General features: G+C 35.9%; 1 protein-coding gene across 24 annotated transcripts in view; it reads right to left on the bottom strand.

The window, feature by feature from the left end:
* The window catches only part of AFDN (afadin, adherens junction formation factor), a 102,674-nt gene that overhangs the window by 28,873 nt on the left and 48,583 nt on the right, over positions 1-25,218 (bottom strand). For 14 of the 24 annotated variants that reach the window (XM_088143052.1, XM_088143084.1, XM_088143125.1 and 11 more), the window contains 12 exons: positions 23,116-23,210; positions 20,396-20,655; positions 18,593-18,662; positions 18,029-18,144; positions 15,012-15,073; positions 14,033-14,238; positions 8,735-8,755; positions 7,865-8,010; positions 6,965-7,059; positions 5,629-5,894; positions 2,924-3,067; positions 725-923 (listed from right to left, as the gene is read on the bottom strand). In XM_088143052.1, the coding sequence (XP_087999178.1) occupies positions 725-923; positions 2,924-3,067; positions 5,629-5,894; positions 6,965-7,059; positions 7,865-8,010; positions 8,735-8,755; positions 14,033-14,238; positions 15,012-15,073; positions 18,029-18,144; positions 18,593-18,662; positions 20,396-20,655; positions 23,116-23,210 (1,680 nt within the window). The remainder of the gene's footprint in view (positions 1-724; positions 924-2,923; positions 3,068-5,628; positions 5,895-6,964; positions 7,060-7,864; positions 8,011-8,734; positions 8,756-14,032; positions 14,239-15,011; positions 15,074-18,028; positions 18,145-18,592; positions 18,663-20,395; positions 20,656-23,115; positions 23,211-25,218) is intronic. The other 10 variants (XM_088143059.1, XM_088143064.1, XM_088143077.1 and 7 more) reach the window with 1 other exon arrangement.

Raw genomic sequence — 25,218 nt, 5'->3', positions numbered from 1 at the left:
TAATGGATAACAGGACTTATATTCCATATGCTCAAATAAGGTAATTAGAAAACTAGAGAGACCGCCAAAATTCACAAAGGATTCATTATTAAAAAAAAAATAACATTGGGCATCAATCTGGTAAATGCATTTATTTAGTTGCAGTTTTTGTCACCTACACCAAACTCTGGGTGGCATATAACAGAGTAATAAGAATATAGGAGAAAACAGAAACTAAAACTGTCTAGTACATAAAGATGCCCCTCAAGATGTATGCCATAAAATAATCAATTTGGGTTAAAAGCATGGTGTAACAGAACACAAAGAAGGACTGGGCCTGTATTAAATTAACTGTAGTTCTAGTTAAAAATTCTCTTCTTAAAGCATTCTCTTACTTAATTTCTTAAGAAGAATCTTTTTGCAATATGAAAAAGACTGATAGGCAATTCTCTGTGAAATTAAAAGAACAGGAACAGCTGAAATCATGCTTACACAAGAAAAGCAATATGTGTTCTGTGTTAACATTAGAACTAGTTCTTTTTCAACAGGGAAGATTTCCCAGCAATCTGGTTGTATTTTTACAAATCATTCTGCCTGCGATTATGTTTCCAATCAATTTCCCTATTTCTCTCTTAAAAAAAAAAAAACCTGTGTTTTACATACACTGCTTCTAGTTGTTGTTGCACTAAAATAGGTCATGTGGTTCGGTAACTTCTATATAAATGCAAGCTTTAAAAAAGCTAACCTCTTTGGCAGAGCGGATCTAAAAATTCCTGTAATCCATTTGGAATGTTTCGGACAACATCACACGAGTAACCATCTTCTGGTAGAAGAAAAGGAAGCTGAAGATCAGGATCCTCCTCTAATTGTACTTCTCTACCATCACTACGAGCTAGTTCATCAGCAGTATTTTCTGCAACAGCTACAACATTTTCTATTAATTCCTGGTGGAAAGAGAAAAAATATACAGCATTATACACGGAAATCCAGGCAAGGGAATTCTGCATTTTAGCTGCCTGAAGTTACTTTTTTGAAAACTTATTTTAGCTGCCAGAAATAAAGACATTATAAAAATAAACCTACAAACATGTTATTAATTGATCCAGAGACCAATGCATATATTCATTGTTCAGTTAAGAAGAATTGTTCATTTGGTAAGATATATTTCAGGAGTATTAAATATAAGGAAGAAAACATAGATTTTTAACTTTCAGTTTGAATACTTAGCATTAGTGTGGAATTTTTCCCATTTTCAATAATTCATGATCAAAAAGAATTTTGAATTTTCCAAAGAGAATTCCCATTGCCAAAAAAAAAAAAAATCACCTAATTTATGAGTTGGCCACATTTTCAAGGTCTGATTTTGATCATGTGATCTTATATCATGATGATGGTGCCCTGCCCAGAAAAAATCCCAAACGTTCACCAAATCTCATGAGGTTTCAATAATCTCCTTCTAAAAACTCACATGAGGAAGCTGAAATTATATCCAATTTACCAATTTGTTAAATTGTGAGCCTTTTAAAATATACATTTAACATTTTTTTTAATCTGGACTGCAGTCACTGTTCTAGGAAACAGATAAGCTAAGTACAGATAGTCCTCGCTTAATGACCCTAATTGGGACCAGAATTTCCATCTCTATGTGAAGTAGTTGTTGGGTACCACTTAGCAACAACAGTTCCAATAGTCTCAGTTGGAGTTATTAGGCCAGGATAGCACTGTTGTTAAGCAAGGACCTCATGCTTCTCCTGGCAGCCCTTGAATTTTGATCACATGACCACAGGGGCACTGTAATGGCTGCAACTTTGAGGACTGGTCATATCTACCATTTGTTCAGCACTGTCATAACTTCAAATGGTTGCTGAACTGGTCATATCTACCATATGTTCAGCGCTGTCATAACTTCAAATGGTTGCTGTACAAATGGTTGTTAAGCAAGGACTACCTGTAATCATAATAAGTATCAATGACAGAAAATACAAGCAGCTGTGCTGAAAATGGATCACTAAGCAGAAGAGATAAAATCTCAAACCTGAGAACCATAAGATCCTCTGAACAAATAGCCATGTAATCAACAAAACCTAGCAGAACTATAAATAAAACTATAAATAAATAACATGACCATGGAGAAGGTCTTTACTTAGCACAGAAAATACTTTCAAGTTGGATATATGAGTTGCTCTGGAAAGGGCATTCCAGAACTCTCCAAACAGTTCTAATTTTGCACAAATTTACAAGGTTTCTGATCTCAATAACTCTACCAGTTGTGAATGCATAATTCACAGGCAAGCATTCAGATTTATTTTACAGGTAGTCGGCACTTACCAGCCACCTGTTCACCGACCGTTCAAAGTTACAACGCCGCTGAAAAAGGAGACTTATGACCTGTCCTCAAAGTTGTGCCTGTTGCCGCATCCCCATGTGATCGCAATTCAGACGCTTGACAACCAATGCGGCTTTGCAACTGTTGCAGAATCCTGCAGTCACATGATCACCACTTGCTACCTTCACAGCCGGCTTCCAACAAACAAAGTCAATGGGGAAGCCAGCAGGAAGTCACAAGTTGCAGTCATGTGACATCGCACTTAACGACCCACAGTGATTTGCCTAACAACTGCACCTGGAACTGACATCATAAGTCAGCAACATCACATATTTCACTTAATGACTGCACAGCTTAGTGACGGAGCTGCCGGTCCCAATTGTGGTCGGTAAGTGAGGACTACCTGTATATTCTTTGTAAGAAGGAAAAAAACCATGTACACAATAAAAGAGACCACCAATTAAGAACTATGTTTCTAACATCAGTATTAACTTCCTTAAGTAAAAGTTTTCATTCACTGTCATGGAACTTCCACTGTATTATAGAAACTTATGTTTAATGCCCTTCAATCAACCCCCCAACCCCCCAAAAAAGAATTAAAAGATAAGATTAACTTACTGGTGGGATAAATGGCTCATCTGGGGCACAGTGATAATTTTGTAGCAATGCATGCAGTTGTAGGGAATTGAGCTTAAAACAGGTACTATTAATACTAGGAATGTCTTCAGGAGAATACTTATCCATAGTAAGTAATGTAGTTGCCTACAAAGAAAAAGGATGATTATAAGCAGATTCACCTTGATATTAACGTATATAGCAGTAGACACTATAATATAGATAAAATGCTTCTGATTTAGTACTACTTAGGTTCATCAAGAAAATATTGAAACAGAAGTGTTACTTTCATTTTGGTTATGCTTTATCTTCTCATTTTTTTCTGCAATCAGTCAGCATGCCATAACCACTGGGCAGATTTATATATATAGCTTGTTGATTTTGTCTTGCCATGGACTGGGTTAACACCAGACTTCACATAGTGCAAACCTAATCACTAAAAATGCTTGAGTTCTGTTTGTTCCCCACCACTTGGGGATGTTTATGAATGAACTTCAGCACGTATATGTTCGCTCCCAGCTAAATTAAAATAGTATATCACCACATTTCTATGGGAAGCTGCCACTTCTGTCTTGAGACAAATGGCAAAACGATGCAAGAGGGCATGCACATAGTACTGATCTGCAATTTCAGGATTATGCAGGGTCCTGGATCCTATAACTAATTGTACTCAGTATTGCAGAACAAATTTCTACTGAAAACTGTTTTAAGGAAATTATTGATAAATTGAGTATCTCCAACTTTGCACACAGTTCATATATATGATTTAAAAAATCTTTCTTTTTTCACCCAAAGGAGAGTTAATAAAAGTGGTTCACAAAACATGAATGTCATATAAACAACATATACATCAAATGGCTGTTTAAATAAAATCTTGTTTTTTGCTAAGAGAAAACACCAACAAGAGGCAGATCTCCTAATTAATGAGGGCCATGTGAGGCCAAGAGACATTTAAAACTAAATATTACACAACATCCCATGTTACCATTTAAGATATTTGAAGCAGTAAATAGTACTTGGGATTACCATGACATCCCTTCTGGTTGCCAGAAGATGGACCCAATAGGAAAGGGTTACCAAGATAACTGTCCATTAATATATATTGGTAGCCACAGACATTACATTGAAAATTGTGCTGCATGACTTCCGTTTGCTAACTAGCAAGACCTCATTTTCCCTCATCAAAAGTTCCCACATTCTTCACAGAAATACGAAGTGGGCTTGAAAGCCATTCAGATTAGCAGAGACCAAGAGTGTGTCTTTGCCTGAGTTCTGACTGTCAAGAAACAGGTGGAAGAAATTTTCCTGCCCAGGTTATAAGGGAGTCTACCTCTGTGTCAGCAAGATATCAGATAACTGCCATCCTGTCACACTAAGATATAAGCAAGAAAACTGTTTCATCTCTGCACTATGTATGTAGAAGAAGACAGTAGGATCTGGTTATATTGTTCAAAAACACTAGCAGTGCAGAAAAGCTCTGATGCAAATCCCTCCAGTAACAGAAAAATGTCAATGAAAGAAAGAAAAACACCCTTGAGATAAAGAAGAAAAACAATTCCTCCAGAAACTTCCATCTTTAACTGGAATGTGACAGATGTGGAAAGGATGAAGGGGCTTTGTCTGAAATTATTTCACTCTGTTTGTATACAGAGCCACACAACAGATAGAAAAGATAGTATGTGGCCAAAGTGGCCTATGTAGACTTAGCCAGCAAATTACCAAAGGCATACACTAATTTAGAATCAGCATAGCTTCTGCACAATGCAACGCGAAGACAGTATAGAGCAGAGTATCAAATACAATCTAAAGCCTAATTATACAATAGTCTAGAAGAACAGAAAATTAGTAACATAATGAAATATACCAGATTCATCAACTTTTGGGAACAACCTATTAAAACTGCACAGATAAGACATCCATACTTAGACAAACTCCTAATAGTTTTGAATATACAAAGGGAAGCATCAAACATTATGGAATCGGATCACACTATACAGATTAAATATTAATAGCACTTTCTGAAATCTACTCATAAGAATTATATCCACAACTAAATAGTGTTTAAGCGCTCCCATCCCAATATGTGATGGAATGGAATTATGAAGGCCATACTCAGGGAGAAAAACGTTTTCTTTCATCTCCTGAGGTGCGAGGGAAAGATAAGAGGATGAGACTGGCACCTCCCTGAGGGATTCACAATGTTGTGGCTGGCATTACTTGGGAGCTGGCGTTTCAGTCCGGGAAGATTGATGTCAGGCCTAGCCCAAGGAACTCCCAGAGACCATGTAAATTCAGTCCAGCAATGTTTATTAGCTACAACCTCTAGCAGAATCTTCCCAGACTGAAACCCCAGCTCCCAAGTAATGCCAGCCACAACATTGTGAATCCCTCAGGGAGGTGCCAGTCTCATCCTCTTATCTTTCCCTCGCACCTCAGGAGATGAAAGAAAACATTTTTCTCCCTGAGTATGGCCTTCATAATTCCATTCCATCACACAATAAGAACTTTCAACAGAGGCACCACAGGTAATGGTAGTGAAATTGAGTCAACAATATGGCAGAATTAAACAAAAATATACTTCCCTAATTCCCTTAGGCTGTTTATTAAAGTGATTTAGGCTGTTGATGTATGTGCCTCAAAAGGTTGTGAATTTTCCATAATCCATTACTAAATAAAATTTATTTTTTCTAATATTCTCAAATACCTACTTGTACTATCCGACTGAGATGACAATCAGCAGCCAGCTCCAAGCCCTGTTTTTCTGCCCAGGCTTCAATGTGTCCCAACTGTTGGCGAATAATAGCTCCCCAATAATGTGAACACAGTCCTGAATCTGGATCAGTAACCAATCTGTTAAAAAGCCACATGTTGATAAAATGAAATAGCTGGGAGAAGAGCTGTATTGTCAGTGCAGCATTCACTCTACATCGTCGCAACAGGGACATGGCTCCAGTTAATGTATGCAAGACATCATCTACAAGAAAAAAGTTACACATGATATTTTACTCAGCAATAAATTCTAAGTAGAACTATATATCTATGTTAATATCAAAAGCTAAATTCTAAGTGGAAGTCTTTATTGCTGAAAGGTAACACTGAACATTTTATATTACATTAGTTTATAATATATCACACTATATTATATTATAAAAATTAATATTAATTTAATATATAATTAATATACATAAATTGATATGGACTAAAAAAGTAAGTTTTTATTATTTTAATCCCTTACAATTTTCTTCCTCCTATCTCTCTCCTCACAGAAACAAAAGCAAGCGATTGGCTGTTACTATTACATAACTGGCAACTTGCCAAATCTGTTACCTTAGTTGTAACATAAACAATATGTAAATATGGGAGCAGCAGTCTTTCTTATTTGCAGGTACAATCTATAATAAATTAAATGCCATATGTTTCCCTACTTAAGTCACAAAACAGGATAATTAAGGAATCCACTGGTGATTTATAGTTATTTATTACTTCCCAATATAGCTTTATTGTTGGGCATTCCAGTATCACTTCAAAAACTCTATTCCTGAGCATTCCTGCCCTTCAAATTTTAGCTGTGTTTCTCCCAAACTTTACACAATTTTTTACAGTTAAGCAACTGTAAAATGTTTTTGAAACACTACCATCTAAATTCTACTATGTTTTAGGATTCCACTATTACAGTTTCAGTAACATAATATAAACCACCAAGTTTTATGTAATGAATCTTTTCTCCTATAGTTTGTTAGTGCACACACAAGCCATATCACAGTAAGTTACATAAATATGAACTTATTGTAAGACCCCATTAGATCATAATTGTAATATTCATTTATACCTCTACAGGCGAGTATATGTACTTACATTCACAATTACATTCTAATATCACATCAACAATAATGTAATGGATGTCTGGGTTTTCAGTACGTGATGGGGATCCCTAGGTAGATATGACTTATTGTGCATGAACACACTCAGCAGGGTTTCCTAACGTTACATCAGTCTTGTCAAGGCAACATACATTATAATTAACATAACATACAATAATCTAACCTATTTTAGGTCTTTGAGGACTATTCTCTTCTGGATCATCAAGGAATGCAGGCATGTAGTTATTAAGCTCTGACTGAAGACAGTGGACCAGATATCTGAAAAAGTAAGTTGTGTGAAACTGATAAGGCTCAAGGAGGCTTTTTAAAAGCTTATTAGCTCTAAAAGCAGATGAATAACTGGCAAATAAGCAAGCTTTCGGTGCTAAGAAAAATAATTTGATTACAAATGCAGAAAATCTAGATCTCCTAGATGATGCCTATACATACCAACTCAACTAGTAGCCTACATATATATATTCACAAGTTATGGAGTATCTTTGCTATACTATTTCCAAGAACTAGAAATATCCCAGCACTAAAATTGAATTAAAAATATTAAACTTTGGTCAAGTCATAAATTTATATAAATTGAACCAAAATCTCAAATTAACTTTTATTTAATGGCACTTATCTTAACCATTTTGGTGGGGGGAATCACTAGGATTGATTTCCCTATTTAACAAGGTAGGAACGCTGGACAGTATATAGAAATTTCATGTATTTAACCTTTTATTCTGATTTTTCTTTTGGGGGATGGTAGGGTATCTTAAATTTTTTTTGGGGGGCTATTGTGTTAATTTTAAAACATGATAGCTAGTCCAATATTCCTGTATATTTCTTAGAGCTCCATACCAAAGATTTATTTTGTAACTATAGAATAACATAGCTTTTCAGTATAAATATTGCAGCATAAATAGCAGTATTATTTTTAAAAATACAGACAATACACATCAAAAACATTTACATTTTTAGAAACATACATTATTTAGTTTCCAAACACACTTAGAATTCAGTCAGAATAAGTAACTCTTCATTAAGAAAAAGTAAAAAGGATCCCCAGACATAAATTAGTTTTTCTTACTTGAATGCCATCTGAACTAGGTGTGCCAAAACATCTTGAGCATCTAATGTGATTCGGCTTAAGTCTCGATCCTGCTTAATAAAGTTTAGCAATTCAGATGCATTTGCCATCCAAAAAGCAAGTGCCCCAGCAATATTCTTCTGTTTCTGCAAATATTGAAAAAGGAGTGTAAATGTCAACATGAATTCTTCCTATATTTCAACTTTCGTTCTGTCAAAGGCTCTGTTAGATAGACCAGTACCACCTAATAACCAAACATATCTCAGATACCAGATATTTGCAAAGAATTTATATGAAACCGCAAATAATATACAGTGCGTGTCACAACTGCTTTAAATTGCAAGTTGAATGATAAAATATTAAATTCTCCAAATGTTATTAATGAAATGGACTTAGCATGTTGTCATGGAATGTTGAAAGCTTAGATGTATGCATTATCTGGTAATCTGCATGTGTGTGAGCACACATTCATTAATGCCCACTGTCACCCACAGATACTGCCTAGTCACTGGCTTTGACACCAAGCAACTCAGTATCAAGTACTGATCTATCTCACCCTTTCCCGACCACAAATGCTAGGCCAGGCAACCTCAGATGAGATCCAAAGAACAGAACCACAGACAAAATAAACAAAAAAGGAAGAAAAAGAACTTTTGTCATTACATCTCTGTATTGAAGTGCGTTAAGCAGAAATTATGAAATGCTGATAGGCTGCGCAGTCAAAAAAGGATTTTAGTACTGCATGTTCCAGTTGCTGAATGAGTGTTATGTTCAATCCAGCTGTAGAAATATTGTATTTTACATGGAAGCAGCATGAGAAACTGAGCTAAGCCAACGTAGCTAGGATCAGTTCCCAGCAATATATCCTACCTGATCAACCTGGTCTACCTCCTGGAGAAAAACGAAGGAAATCAAACAGAAGAAAGAAACTTGTGAACAATCATGATAATTTTTGAAATAAAACACTAAAATATGAAAGCACAAGACTTATGCTCAGTCACATTAAAACATTTCACTGGGGGAACATGATATAACTGCAAAACAAAAAAAGAGGTATACAAGAAACATTTTAGAGGAAGCCCAAGTTTTTCCTCCAGCTAATCTATATAAATGCATTAATACCAAGGGCACAATCCTGCATGGAGTAATGTCTAAATCTGTCCATGGAAGCCAGTAAAGTCTTCTACCTTGACAACAGCAATAACAGCATTGATTAAGAATGTACAATAGTTGTTACAGAAAGGAAAAGAAAACCACCACAAAACCACTTCAAAACTGCATTATTATTTTTTTTCAGTAGCCCTTGAATCCATGGGTTCATAACTTGCCCTTGTATTATTTCTCTCGTCTCACCCATTTTTTCCCACTAAAAATCATTTTCTATGCCACCAAACAACACTTCCAAAACACTGAGATTGCTGCACAGCAAGGCCAGAGACTTGAGAGGCACATAGATATTCAGGATGTGCCATGGGAAGTGCTGCAGGAACAGGAGTGGCAGTGGCTTAGCAGCTCACCTTAGCCTCAGCTGACAGGCCTCCTGCCAACTGAGCTCTGGTCAGCCAAGGATGCACAGTCATTGTCATTGTCCAAAAGAATCTCCTGCCAAGTAATACCAACACTGGAAAATAAAGAATGAAGCTGGATTTGTGCAAGAGAGGGAAAGAGGTGTCAATGGGGGTAGGGAGGGAGGTCTGGCCACCCTGCCACAAGAGTCTCTGTTGGATAAGAACTTGGAAAGACAGCAAACAAGGTTTCCCTCCTAGGCAAAAGAAGGTCTCAATCAGGCAAGGAGAGAAAACAGAACGGAAAGCAAACAAGAAAAGATTAAGAAACAATATTTTTGCTCAGCAATAAATGAGAGGGAAAGGGGAGAATTTTTGTAGCTCATAGTAGAATGGGTCCCCCATATTATATCATTCTGGATATGATTTTGAAAAACGTTTACATATTAACCTAATAATAAAATAAAATATTGGTTAATGAAAAATGCTGCCAACTAAGTGATCAAAATGAATAAGCCCTATTTTGTACTTGTAAATAGTTCTGCTTCGCACTAAAGCTCTTTCATTTAATAGATTTTTGTTTAACGGGGTATTGTATTACTCTTGATTTTCTTCATTTTTGACCACTAGAGATTTTTGTATCAATCTGTAAAAGAGTTTAGCATTGTAGCCCTTGAGCTAACAAACTAGTTATCATGTGACATTCATGGCAATCTGAATTTTGAGTACCCTGCATTAGAATGTGAGCTTTGGTTTTGTTTTGTTTTTAAAGTTATTTACCAATATAAGAATTGATTTTCACAGAATCTCAACCTGATTATCTTCTTGAATTTACTTTACTCAGTTGAGATATACGTACCACATCAGACTATTGGGTGTGTGTGTTCAATAAGATATAGTCTACCTAGGGAGGCACAAATGAAAATTTGGCAGGGCCAGGATTTTTTGGGATGGACTTGGTGCTGGGCAAGAATGAGGTTTGTGTGTGCATGTGGTTAGGGGAGACAAATGCTGACATGCGATGCCAACATACAATTGCCACGGTGATATAATTCATGTATATAACTGCAGCCTTTGTGTGCTGATCATCCCATTCAAGTTGTTATTCTGATCATACTAGTTTGGGACGGGTTTGAGAATTTTGTTTGTTTTATGTCAAGCCTATTTTAGGGGTTAGACTATTTTAAGGTCTTCCACCTCAAAATGGCAAGCATGGCACGAATGGCAGGAAACCTTTTTCCAGTTTTCCACAACTATGATCAGAGATGGCTCTGAATGATACAAAAAAAAAAAAAGAGGAGGAGGAGGGGGGGGACCTATTAAATCAGTCTTCCCCAGGCAACTAATTGACCCTGGGGGTTCAAGAGACAGCTTGGAATTTTTCTCAAGGGTTTAATCAGTAGTTCAGCTGAGGTCTTGGTTGCAGCCTGGAATGGGTATGTGGGAAGGACCTTGGATCAGATTGCTCCTATGCAGCCTCTCACTGTGTATCAATTCCAAGGTGCTCCTTGGTTTTCCAGAGGAACTTTGGGAGATAAACGGGCAGAAGAGGCTCCCAGAGTGTCATCAGAGGAAGACGAAGAGTTAATCTGACCAATAAGACTGTATTAGAGGTTTCATCATGGCAACAAGAACAGTGAAATGTAGCTAATTTTCCGCTCTTATTGCATCCACATATACCCAGCAGCTTTTTTTAAAGTGACTCATTCCTTGCTGGGAAAGGCCAAGCCACAGGACCATCTGCACAACCACTGTGGGGAATATTTGAGGCATCTGGCAGATAAAGTCACTCAGATTTGCTCAGAGTTGGACTCTGACTGGGCAGGCCCTAATCAAGGTAACAGAAGCAAGATCTCATGTGATTACTTGGGGCAAGTTGGAATACAAAGTACTGGTATAGCACTGGTCACACTTGTTGGTGACCTCCGACAGAACTGTGATGGGCATAGTACAATGATCAACTTCTCCTTGATATCTCAATGGCTTTTAACACCATTGACCATGACATCTTTCTGGACTGCTTACAGTGATTAGGAGTGGGAGGTGTTGCAGTGGCTCTCCTCCTTTTTCTGGGGTTGAGCCCAGTCAGCGTTGGCAGGAGGGGAGAGATCAAGCCAGAGATCCCTGACATGTGGATTTCCTCAGAGCTTAATGCTCTCACTCCTCTTATTTAACATCTACATGATGCTGCTGGGTCTGATATCTGTCACTTTGGGGTCAGGTGTCATCACTATACTGATGATACCAAATTGTATATCTTGTCCCCAGACCAACCAACTGATGCTATTAAGCTCTTGTCCCAGTGTCTGTAAGCTATATGAATCTGGATGGGGAGGAAGCCAAACCCTGATGAACCCAAGCAGCAGTGGGTATTTGGACCACCTGGTTCTGGAGATGTTCCACTTTTAGTCCTTTTGTATTCCAACTTCCCCCTTAGGAATTGTGCTGAGGCTCTTGAACTCACAGCTTCTGGTTGAGCAGGTAGCAGCTGTGGACAAGAAAGCTTTTGTATAAATTCATCTAGTGTGACAGTTGTACCCATAATTGGACAGGGAGGCCCTTCATGGCCTAGGGCCTGGTTACTTAAGGTACCATCTGTCTTCCATAGCTTCTGCCCATTCTATATGATTAGGCAATGATCTTGTTCTTTGGGTCCCCTCAATTAAACAATGTCACCTGACCGGATCCAGGAAGCAGGCTTTCTCTATCTCAGCACCTGCCCTCTGGAACAATGTTCCTCCCAGAGATTTGTATAACCCCACCTTGATCCTATTCAAGTGAGCCCTTAAAACCTGGCTCTTTCTCCAGGCCTTGGGCTAGAATGGTTGGTGGACCCCTTATGGGATGCTTGATCTTGTAGTGTTGGTGTTTTTTTTCCCCTGATATTTGTTTTTGCATTTTGTTTAAATTGTTTCATGCTGTCATACCACACAGATGGAGTCAGGCAGCCTATAAATTAAATTAAATCAAATAAATATTGCCAACTAATACATTAGAGAAGAAATTCTTCCATCTACATCTGTTATATTCTCAATCTTCAGTTACTCACTTATAAATCCCAAAACTCAGAATTTGTGAAACTGATTTTATGTCCTGATATAATCCATGTATTTTGGCATTTAAAATAAATAATTATAGATCATTATCATACTAAATAATTTTACCTATATTTTAAACATGTATTTCTCTCTTTATTGTAACAATCCAAAATATCAATCTTATCGAAGTATAAATAATGGAGACAAAAAGCGACATGATTTCACTCCTCACTTAAACAGAATGTGTTAATATAATTACTAATAAGTTATTCATTCCCTACAAATATCCAGCTACCTGTTCTTCCCCATATAATATTCCATTATACTTTTCTTGCACAGAATCTGGAAGATGCAGAAAAAAAAATCCCTTGCAAAAAACTTCAGGAACTAGTCCAAGCAATCACCAGGAGTCAAAAACTGACTCGAAGCCACACACAAACAAAAAAATGCCTTTAAGCAAGTGCCTGCCTCAAAGCAGGTGATGCAGCATAGCTAAGCCCTCTAAGTGAGATGACAGCCCACTGTAAGAAGTACTCTACTGGCTTCTATTGAACAGCTGTGCACATTAGTCTTTGCAGAATGATACTTCAAATCTACAGCATTATTAAAGTAACAGGAGACATGTGAAGACAGAAACAGGACAATTTAAAAGAAAATGAAAATTGGAACACTAATAAATTGGGTTGCATAACTAGGAAGTAATGTTTTGTTCCTATAAATGGAAAAACTATTATTTGGACACAGAATATAAAAAACTAAGTGATGCTCAAGCTACAGCACTACTTATTTATATTTCAAAGCCTGCCATATTTAATTATAATTATTATCAGTAATAATTTATTATCCCTGCATAGAGGGACAATAGGTGGGACCCAGAGTTTTCCTTCCATAAACAGGAGAAATCCACCTATGACTGAAGTCTTGCTGAAGAAAAAGGGCACAATTTACCTCTTCCCCACTTCAGCCACCCACACCTTTTCAGCAACTTTCTACAGCAGTTTTTCTGGAGGAATAACGGACTGTGAAAAATTACCCACCCACAGCCATCAGCAGAGATGCCTAGGAAGAGAGTTCTATTCACAGCAACTTCCATTAAAAATATGATACTTTTATAACATGATTACCATCATATTCCACAAAACTGAACCAATGCTGATAGTTCAAACAAAATTTGATTTGTGCAAGAGATTTGTGCAAAAAAACCCAAAATTCAGCATTGGTTCAGTTTTATGGAATATGATTTGAAGATAATTTGAAATAGATTCTGGAGATCTACCAATAAAACATTTGAATGTTAGCACTATAACAGAAATTTATATCATTTGTATCTCCTGTTCATTCCATATCAAGTAGCATCATTGCTATTAAAAATATTTTCAATATCGTTTGTAGGTTTAATACAGAAATCTGACTGTACTTCGGCCACAAATAAAGAGTTATTTCATACACCATTACAAATGGCATTAATGATATCCAAAACAAACTGCGCTTATGATGTCCAATATAAATACAACTTGATAAAACAATCCTGCAAAAGCAAAGTCTTTTTTGTTGTTATAAAAAATTAGTATAGATAAAATATATTCAAAGACATCCACTGCATAGGTTCTTAGACTGAAACTCACCTGTATAACTCCTTCCATCATGCTCACCATCTTGTTGACTATTGCAATGACTTTGTGAGTTCGTTCAGCAGGACTGATGTCAGGTCTGTACTGGCTTGATAATACATACCGACACGTCATGTACAAAACATAAGTAGGTGACAGTTTAAAATGAACTGTTGAGCTGTTGGTGTAATTGATGATGGCAGACAAAAAAGCATCCTCAGCTGAAAAACAAAACAAAACCAAAAAAAGGGATAAGCAAACTCTTAACTTAAATAACTAAGAAGCAACAGTATGACACCACTTCAGAAAAAAGAACAATTAATTATCAGGGTCACTTCCATGCTTCAAACATTAACCCAAAAAGATTTTTACAAGATTAAATTACTGAAAATTAAATAATAATGGGCAATAACAGCTAGGTAAAGCAAGATGCAGAAATGAGTTAATATACCTTATCAGGGAACTCTAAAGAATATTTATACCAATTATTTAAGTGCATTTTCCTCACTGTTAACCTAAAGCATGGCATATAATTTAGTACCTTTTCTGATTAATTTTATAGATGGATTTGGAGATATCCTTGCCTTAAGTGAAATAGTCAAAATCATGCATTTTGCCTTAAGATTCAGCATTTGATACCCTGGATCACTACTCCCAAGATTGACAAAATAGCTGCAGATTAATCCATTACAACTATCTTAGGCTGCTGCTTTCTAAAACACTTAAGTTCATTCTTGTTAACTAAAGCAGATCTTAATAATTCGGGGCTCTGCCAAACTCCAGGACAAAATTAATGCCTTTAAACTGGATTTTATGTCCCACATAAGAGATTTGGTTACAGCCATAAACTTTAAAAACTTATTAATTTTGCGTTATTAATGTAGAGAGTAGACTTCTATTTTTAACATGTCCATATCATCAAAATAAAATAGTTCATAATAAAAGTTGTTGTTACTCTTGATTAGTTTTGTTTAAAATGAAAATACATACTTACAGCTTTCCCTGAATTCAATGCTTGCAGGTAATATCAATTCTGGTCCATGTGCATCCTGAAGTCTAGAGGCAGAAAGCAGATCTTCAGAAAACCAGTTCAAAGAGTGCAAATTAATTTCACTTTCAAGAGATGCAGATTTTTCCAAAGGTTTTTGTTTTATGGCTGTATACATTTTGTATATGTGTGAAATAAAAAACACCGGAGCGCTGGAAAAATATCTTGTTACTTTCCTGCTCTTATTAGATTCACTGTGAGGTTACATGTGCTCAAAAGACCAGCAAGCACACTTGAACTGAAGGTCTGCATTATTAATGTATTTGCGGTGCACAAAGTATTGTTCGAGACAGCCTGTCATCTACTGTAATTAGATCATGTTACTTAAACTCATACCCAGGGCAAAGCAAAAATGAATGAGAGGTTAATTTATAAACTATACTGTATAAGTATTACATGAAAGAGGGTTGCTGATCAGACAGCTCACCCAGGAGTAGATCACCTGGCAGATTTCAGTATGCCAGGGTACCCAGAAGAGGGATTCTGGTAGTACAGGTAGAAAAACAAAGTAAGAATCTCCAAATATGAAGGTTTGGGGGTTAGGTCAGCACTCTGAATTTGGCCCAGTAACAAGTTAGGAGACACCGAAAAAGTAAACACTGGTATAATATGATCATGACATATCTTTATTAATTTGTTAGATGTATACCTTATCTTTTCTCCAGAAGTAAAAGGCATCTTACATAGACTTATCCCTTAATTTTAGCCTCACAACAATACTGCATGGTAGACTGAGTTGAAAGTGATTCTGATTGTGATCAAAACATTGGGAAATTACACAGGTATATGTTCAGCAAGGTATTTATTAGAAATGTGCAGAATGTACATGGTCTGGATCTGATCTTAATGTAATCATGGCTTCCTCCCAATTTATTACTCTGCCAGTTACACTGAAATCTATCCTTTGCACTAGATGCCTTTGTTTTTTTTTTAAATATGTTATTGCTTTGACTGATTTCAGAAATATAATCTGCAAGTGAATAGATTACAATACTTGCATTTAAACAATATTTGCCAGCTTCAATTAATTCCTCATGTAATACTGGATTTAGCATGGCTTAAAAGGAGGTTGGCCCAGAAAAAAAAAGGTTGCTTCAAGCATGTGACAAACCAAATTTACTTGGAATGTTCCAAATTGATTGTGATCCAAAGAAGCAAAACCTTGGCCACCACAAGACACTGGTTCCACCACTGAGAACTGAACACAAGCCACTTGCTTCCCTTTTACCATATGGTCTCAAATGTAAGTAAGATGATGGCCCATGCTAACCAACTTACAACCTGACCTGTCAGGGAAAAAAATGGCCACAGGATTTTAAAAAATAAATAAAAGTAAGGCTTAATGACGCTGAAAGTTGCTGGCCAGAAATGGTCGACGCTTCAGCGGTTCGAGTCCAGCCTTCGCGTTAAACAGGGTGAGCTCCTGTTTCCTCTCCAGTTCCTGTCAACCCAACAGGTCGAAAACTCACATGAGTAGATAAATGGGTACTCTCACTCCGGTGGGAGGAAAAATGCTGGTGACGCCTTGCAAAAAGGAGTTGGGAGCAGTTGCCGGTAAGGGCAAAAAAAAAACCGCGCGCGCCCGAAAAAAGGGCGCGAAGCAACGGAAACCCTGCCTCCTGCGCTCGCCAGCTGGGCTCTGCTCTAGGAAGGAGGCTCTGGCAAACCACTTCCGAAAAACAATTGCCTTGAAAACTGCAAGGACTCGTCCAAGCAGTCACTGCAGGGTCAGCAATGACTGAGCGCAGACAAAAAAAAAAAGGTTTTTAAATTAGCATTCAAAACAATGGAAACAGCAGTTAAATATTTTGTCCAGCCATCTACACAGTTATAGCAACCCACAACAGCATTACAAATAATGTTTATGGCTCTGGGGATGGAGCTTCTCTTTCCTCCTAACACTCAACACTCAAACAGCTATTTGGCATAATGGCATTTCTGTATTTGTCAACTTACTCCCAAAACTCAATAAAACAAAACTAATACAAGTCTTTACATTTAGCATGAAGTAAAAAAAATCAATCTCAAAAACAACATGTAAATGTGATCCCCCCCACCCAAAAAAAGCAAACAAAAGCAAAATGGTCTTTGCATTTTACAGTTTAGAACCTGAAAGCCTCAACAGCATAATTAGCAACACTTGCATAATGCACAAAAATACGTAAAATGTAATCCAGCAATTCTGACTTCCTCAGACAACACACATACAAATAAAAATAAAAAGAACAAGCTTATCCATCCAGCAGGCAGGCAGCTGAAAGCAAAGCTCAGGATGGGAACAGCCATCCAGAAACATCTGCATGGATATAGCATCCTGTGTGATTCGGGTCAGTCAGAGACTGAGATCTAGCTGCAGCATTTGCTTCTGAATATATGCTCAAGTAACATTTTGCTGCCACCTCACCTTTCGACCCTAGTCCTCCTCCCCTCTCCTAGTCTCAGCCAATAGCAATAGGGATGAAACTGGCTACATTGAAGAAACATTAAACATCCTATCAATCACAACAAGCTAATCACAGGACTGAAGATTCTCAGAACACTTGAAACAATGGACCTTTAAAAACATGCACTGTCTTAAGCTAGGATAGAACAAAACACTTAGAACACCAATGTTTTGTTTCAAATCTGAAACCTTAGGAGTTGTCCAGAAAGAAATTGTGCAGGCAGGATCTTAGATATGAAAAAAAAATTGTACTCTACAGAACCTGTGGCAGACTATGATTTGCAATGGCTATAAAATTGTAAAATAAAATACTTGTATGAGTTTTTAATAAAATATTACATAACCCATCAATTACTTTATTTGGAAAGAAAACCTTTCAAAATATTAATTTTCTCCTTAAAAATACATGTAACTAGAAAACTTTCTTCCTTCTCAAGCCTGCTTATTGTTTGTTTTTTTTAATTTAAAAATAACATTCTGTCAATTTCAGTCACAAAATTTAAAAAGATATTTTTGGTACCTGCCATCCTGCTTGCGATAATCTTGTTGCTGTTCTATTCTGATCATTGGTTTCACCATGCTTCGTTCAGCTGTACTGGAAGTTGACATTCTGTCACTGTCCAATCTGTTGGTGCTCTGCTCCGTACAACACACATTGAGAACTTATTTTAGTGGACTGAAATTCACCTCTGTAAGAAATCCCATAAATCTTTGCAAACTTCTCAAAGATTTCTCTTATTAAATCTAGTAATAATGAACATGCTTTCTGAAAAACTGCTTATCGCTCTTTCTAAAACCAAATGATGTTGCCACTGAAGGTGCACTGTCCACTCCCATATGGTATTCCAATAGTACAGCCAAGTACAAACCTCCTTCCAATATTTTGCATAAAGTCAACGAAAATGTTATTTGACAAATCAGTCTGAAAAGGACTCCCTGAACTTTAAAAATAATTCATCAAATCATTCAAAGCACTAAACAGAAAACTTAATGGTTATACTAAGATGTTCCTGTATTCTTAAAATACATTTAAAGTATCAACCATTAAGTCTGGTACTCATGCTATTCAGTCTAATAATGTTACCTTGCTTGTAGATAGTCCTGTTATACTATGGATGTCTCCTTCCAAATCAAATGTAGTTTCTTGTACACCTCTGAGAAGGCAATATACATTCAAGAACTAGATGATTAGGAATATACAGTAACATAAGCATATAAAATACAGGCAAAGCTTACCCAATTGTTCAGTATTTATTATTATTTGTAAATTCACCATGCATTTGATTCACATGAAAGCATAAAGTATATGAAAGTGTGAAGAATGGCTGTGCACATTTCAGTTTGAACTGTTTTAGGCATGTAATTCCACATTTTAAGTTTGTGAAACACTCTGGGTATTTTGAAAGTGTCTTTACCTCAAAACAGAGCGGACCGAAGCTCAAACCAACCAATTTATACTTGAAATAGAAATCTCTGCAACATTTCATGCTCATTATGGTTCAAAATGAAATGTATTAAGCCCTCGCAATATAAAAAGGTTTTTTTTGTTTTTTTAAATTGAAAGACAATTTAAAAAATAGTATCCTTTTATTTTTTCCAAGCCTGAACATTTTATTTATCAGTTATTCTTTTGGCAATCTTGGACAGTGCAGAAATGCTATACAAAATGTTTTAAACAAATAAGAGTATTGTGGCTTCTCATTCTTTTCAGGTCTAATTTCAGATAATGTAGAATATCTTTAAAAACTTTTCCTCTGCATCTTTTCCAGATCTTTTCCAATGGACTGAACAGAAATTAATAGTCATACTGTACTTCCATTTGAGGACAGAAATGCTATTATGGTATCTTTCAGAGAACTATCTAAAATACTTAGTTGGCAATAGTCAGTTTAAAACCCTAAAGACGATTATTCTTTTCTTCCACTGATATAAGCTGAATTTTATCGTCTTATACTACATATTCTTACAAAATTACAAGATCCTACAAGAAGTCCAGTTAATGTATTTAAGTCTCTAAATAAATAGTCTCACCTGCCACATTTACTTATTTCATAATCTTATAGGGAACTGGTACTTTATTTTTGTTTATGCTATTACTTTTTTAAAAAATAAATTAGCTATACTATGTTGCCTTTGAGAGTTTTATCAGACCTAGACCCACTAGACTTTGGCTTTAGGTCTGGGTATGGGATTGAAACCAGTTCTGTCACCCTAGAATATGATCTATACTGGAAGCTAAACAGGAGTACAATTCTGATTGTACTTGCTGAACCTCACAGCAAAAAAGTATCCTTCTTAGACAACCCAATGGGAATGAACTTCATAGGTACCAGTCCTTTGTCAGAAGTCAATTTCAAAAGATGGCAAATAGGGTAGGTCTTACGTTGATGGGAAACAGCCTTCTTCAGGGCTACACCTAAATTGTACAACTCCCCCCTGCCTTGGAAGGTAGATTGGCCCCACTCAGATGACCCTTTGCCATCAGTTGGTTAAGACCTTCTTTATGATGACATTAGTTCCACAGTCAAAATAAATTCCATTTTAATTACGATATCTGTCTTCTTCTATAACTCTTCTTTGTAACTTTTAATTGCATCACCTTATATTTTTTTTTAGTTGTCATTAGGTGCCTGAATGGTCCATAAGCACTAGAAGGGTAAAATATAAATGTATATATTGATTTCTGCTAATGTATTACCAAATCCTAACATTAATTCTAATTATGAACAAATGTGAATTACAGAAGAGTTCATACAATGGAGAACAATTACAAATGAGCAGATTAACATGATTATTAGTTGGCACATTACATGAAACACTGATATGCCTTCACCATCTTAAATAATTTTCTGAATTTGGGATTACTTCTTAAAAACTGTGGATTTACCCAGATTTGAGTCGTGAACTTTTGACCATGTGACCTGCATCTAGACGTCCTTTAGGAATGTGATCTTGAATGGGGTCCACAAATTTAAATACATGAGAGGTCCCAAACTGAACTTTCATACCACTTTGCAGCATAGTGGTCTCAGAGATCCGCTGACCTTCTACATAAGTTTCAGCATCAATGCTTCTTGGAGTAACTGTAACAACTCCATCCATGTTAGTTAGGTCACAGTGATGAGACTGAATTCCTGGACCAAATAACTGAAGATACAAATAGTCGAATCAAAAGCAGAAAAATCAGGACTTAAAAAAAACTATAATAAATATGCAATCATCTGTATAACTTATTCAGAGAGATGTCCATTTTCTCTCATAAAACCATAGCATGCTGCTACATTACCTTTGTGAATATCTATGTACATTCATAAACTGATGTAATAACTAGGCTATATTACTAGGAATAAAATATGTATGCCATCAAGTATCTTTGCTGATTCAAGCAGCATGAATTATTCTCACACTACTATACGATATTATCAGTTTCAGTCTGTAAGTTATCTGCATTTCTAATAATATTGCCTCTGTGGGTGGGGGGTGGGGGTTCAGTGACAAAGACAGTGGGCACAACCAGGCAATCAAAGTCCTCCCCTTTTTAAGGTGTGTTGCACACATCATCACACAGACATAAAAAGGGAGGGTTTGATCACCCTGTTGTGCCCACCATTTTGACATTGTTGACCCCCCCCCAGATATCCCTGATATTAATCCCTTTTTAATAATACATGGTAATAATTCATGGTAATTCATATTGATACATGAAAATGAGTCAAAATAACCAAACCTCTCCCCTTAAAACTGGGTAATTTCAGTGAATGATCCTCAACACTATAGAAAGAGAAGAAAACTTTTTTGATCCATATTTTTAAATGAGATCATCTAATCATACTTAATGGTGGAAAGCTGAGAAACTTAGCAAAATCAAATTTGATACCATCACCACTCCCATGAAATCAGAATGATTGAATATAGAACCCTGATGGGTAGGAAACTAACAGCCTCCCGGCAGAGATCAGGCTAGCCCCCTCGTTCCTAGTCTTGAGAAAAATATTTAAAACAGAATTCTTTGAGGGGGCTTTCTCTTAATTCCCTTTTATTGTTTTTTTTTCTATGTGTTTTTTTAAATGGTAATTTTATTATGTTATTTTTGTATTTTTAATTGTACCATCAATGTTTTAATTTTTTTTATATAACAAGACCTGAAAGATCAGGTTAGAGACAGATCATCATGAAGAAAATCTACCTATGTGGTCGCTAGCACATAATCAATCAATCAATCAAATATTATGTAAGCTGCACAGAGTTGTTACATTGTAATGGGATAAATATTTAATTAATTAATGACCAATTCACCAATTCCCTTTTAAAAAAATGTTCATATAGTAAAATGTTGTTTTATTAATATGTAGCCTATTTCAACTTACCACAATTTATACTATTAAACTACTAAAACACAGCAGTTAAATTCATTTTTTTTAAATCAAATCGTTATTTACTTTTGTTATGTTTTATCTTCTTGAAGTAAATTGAAAAGCATATTTGTTACTGAGAAGTGATGACTGCAAAGTTTAAATGAGATGTTTCTTAGTATTTTTCCAACCAAAATCTTACTTATGCTCAGACATGTTGAACTTACAGTTTTCTTAGTCAGTAATTCTTGCCTAATCATGTCCCTCATTAATTTTGTGGTTGTGAATTATTTTCAAATGTAATTGTGGCAAAATGTTTTTAATGAAGAGAGAAATCACAACTGGGAAAATCTATTAATGCTGAACAAAATGGTACAAAAAGTATTTTAGAAATCAATGATGAAACAAAATTACAAAATTAACCAAGCCATGGTTAAATAATACAAGACAGTACTTTAGGCTTGTGAGCATCTTCATCCTTTCAGTACTAATTTGCCACTATAGGAATCCAATATTTCCGAGTACAATTTAAAATACATCACAACTGCCATCAGATTGGAATACAAACCTGGATCAAATGGTAGCATAACTGCTAGTTTGCAAATCCACAATTGTCTGTGCAGACCATTATTTGCTGGACTTTTTACAAATAGTGATCAAAACTCCTTACAGAAGAGGAGTTTGAAACATATAAGCCCAAGACCCTTATGGCTCATTTCAAAATAACAGAGCACAAACCTGTATTAGCCTTGAACAGCCTTCAAGATTGTCCCCCTTCCCTCCTACTGACTACATAGTTGTTTATAACTTTTACAACTAGTCTTTTTTTTTTTTTAGGTATCCACTGTTACTAAAATTCCTAAATACTCAAATCAGTATAGTGTGTGGTTATGAGAAGGATTTGATAATGGTTTTGGAGAACTGTTTTAAAATACTGCTTAAGTCTATGTTATGAAGTTAAGAAATTAGCATGCAACTTCTCTCCTCCAGCATCACACAAAACACTGCAAGTTCTTCAAATGTCCCAATAGACTTTTGTGTATTGAAATGTTAAAGAACAATTCACATTGTACGCCCTGCCTCACTTGGAAATTCTGCATTACATATGTGACAAAGATATTTTAGCCTCCCAACTGTATTTTGCAACATTTTATATAAATATGCTAAAATGTGGCTTATAGACATAATTCTTTAATACTCTGATATTTGAACACAACTCTTACAGAATTATTTGTTTCAACATAGTATTGCTCACCTGAATGGAGTTGTCATCAAATTTTTCTGTACCAACTTCGGTCACACTTAGTTGCAAACGGTAGAGCTTTGGTTTATCTCTGGAGTCAGAACCATCTGTAAGAATGGATAATTTTATTTATGAAACTAAGTAAATTGCACTGATTTTTAAGGAATAAACACATGGTGTGTCAAAATGCCACTTCAAAAGTAATTTTAACTATGTTTAAAAGTCAATCCTTCCTCTCTGTGCCACCAAAAAGCTGCTCTTGAGAATCATCCCTTCCTCTGCTAAATCTTATTTTCTTCCTTTGCAGAAGGAAAAGTTTGCTTTTAGTGTTAATGCTTTCCATTCTATATATTTTCATTTATGTGCTATTAAAAGAGTAAATATAACACTTTTAAACTATATAAGAAATATGGAAAGGGAAGATGAGCTATCCAGATTTCTATTAAAAAATATTAAACAGATTCCAGCTTTTAAATATTTTAAGGTAACAATATCACTTATGACTTCCCAAGTTATCAGTTATGAGATACATCTATTTACACCTATTCATCTTGAACTATGTAAAAATGTCTCACACCAATAAACCCTGCCATTTGATTGATTGTACATGGTTACAAAATACAATTTGCTGGTTATCCTAAAAGATCAGAAGCATTATGTAGCTTTGGCGCGTGACCCCCTATGTGCTAAATATTTATCCTGGATGCCCAATTATTGTATTTCACAAATTATTTTTATTTGAACATTTGCATTACATAGGTATGGCAATATCCATGTCAATAATTCTGATGAAATAATGTTTAGAAAACAGTACTGTGTTATATTCTTCATTTTCGTAACTTCTATTCAGGTGTTAAATTGTTATCACAATCTAACAACAAATCAAAGTAGAAATCCTAAACAGAATTCTCATTTGCAGTGCAGTAAAAAGTAGGGCATATGCTGAATGCCCAGATAAACTGATTGACCAACCGATTAGGCTCAATTCTGTTAAGAGTAAGTGCCAAATTATAGAGCATATCACTTGATCCAAAATTTTAAACAATGCTAGTACTCACTTCCATACTTCATACTTTCTACACACACAAAGCCAGATCCTATGAAAGCTAATTGAAGAAAACCTTATGTATACTCTTCTGAGCCCCTTGTAGAAGAAACACAAATTACAGGAAATACCATGCATAGGATTTTTACTTACAGGAGAAAGACTGGATAAAACAACACACCTACTAATGCTACTGTAAATTCTGACCAAACATAAAATCTTTGTAGCCATAAATGGCCAGTGAGTTTCACCCCGCCTGCCCCATGTTAATAAACTGTTCAGAAGGGGTGTATGAACCACTTTGTGCATAAATTGTTACATGCAGAGAATACTTCATGATCCAACTGAAATGTTGGTCTGGATATGGACTGAAACAGGGCTGTTTTGTTCTGGATAATGATTGAAACATGGTTGTTCAAAGCAGGAGTGATGGTGGGGGAAGTAAAAGCAGAAAAAAAAACAAAGCCAACAGCTTTCTTTGGTGGTCACAGCTCAAGGGAGGGAGGGAGGGGAGGGAAATAAGGGAAAGCATTGGGAAGATCATGGAAAGGGCAAGTATGGGAGTGGGGGGAGCTTTAAATGTTTGTTTCTGATAATTACTAATGTAACAAATATAATTACATTGGGCCACAAGAATAGATTGAATGGCAGAAAAATCTAAAACCAATGTGATAGATAGACAGACAGACAGATCTTCAGACAAGTTAACATATATATTAATGATTTCCAGTGTCTTCAGTTTTCTCCATTAAATAATTCAGGGAATTCAACTGCTATTGAAATCTGTTTTAAAGTGTTTACAAGTATTCTAATATAAATAATCCCCCAGGTAGTGATTTATATTTGAGGCAAGCTAAATAATTAGAGATGTACAGTTGTGTGAAAAAGAAAGTACACCCTCCTTGAGTTGTATGGTTTTACGTATCAGGATATAATAAAAACCATCTGATCTTTAGCAGTTCTCAAAAGTAGGTAAATACAACCTTAAATGAACAACAACACATGACATATTACACCATGTCATCATTTATTTTACAAAAAGAAAGCCAAAATGGAGAAGCCATGTGTGA

The sequence above is a fragment of the Python bivittatus genome, unplaced genomic scaffold (genome assembly GCF_059951505.1).
Source record: "Python bivittatus isolate LINGU-HERP-01145 unplaced genomic scaffold, Pbiv_v1 ctg000020_np1212, whole genome shotgun sequence".
Classification (NCBI taxonomy): Eukaryota; Metazoa; Chordata; class Lepidosauria; order Squamata; family Pythonidae; genus Python; species Python bivittatus.
This window is presented reverse-complemented; position numbering and strand designations above follow the sequence as displayed.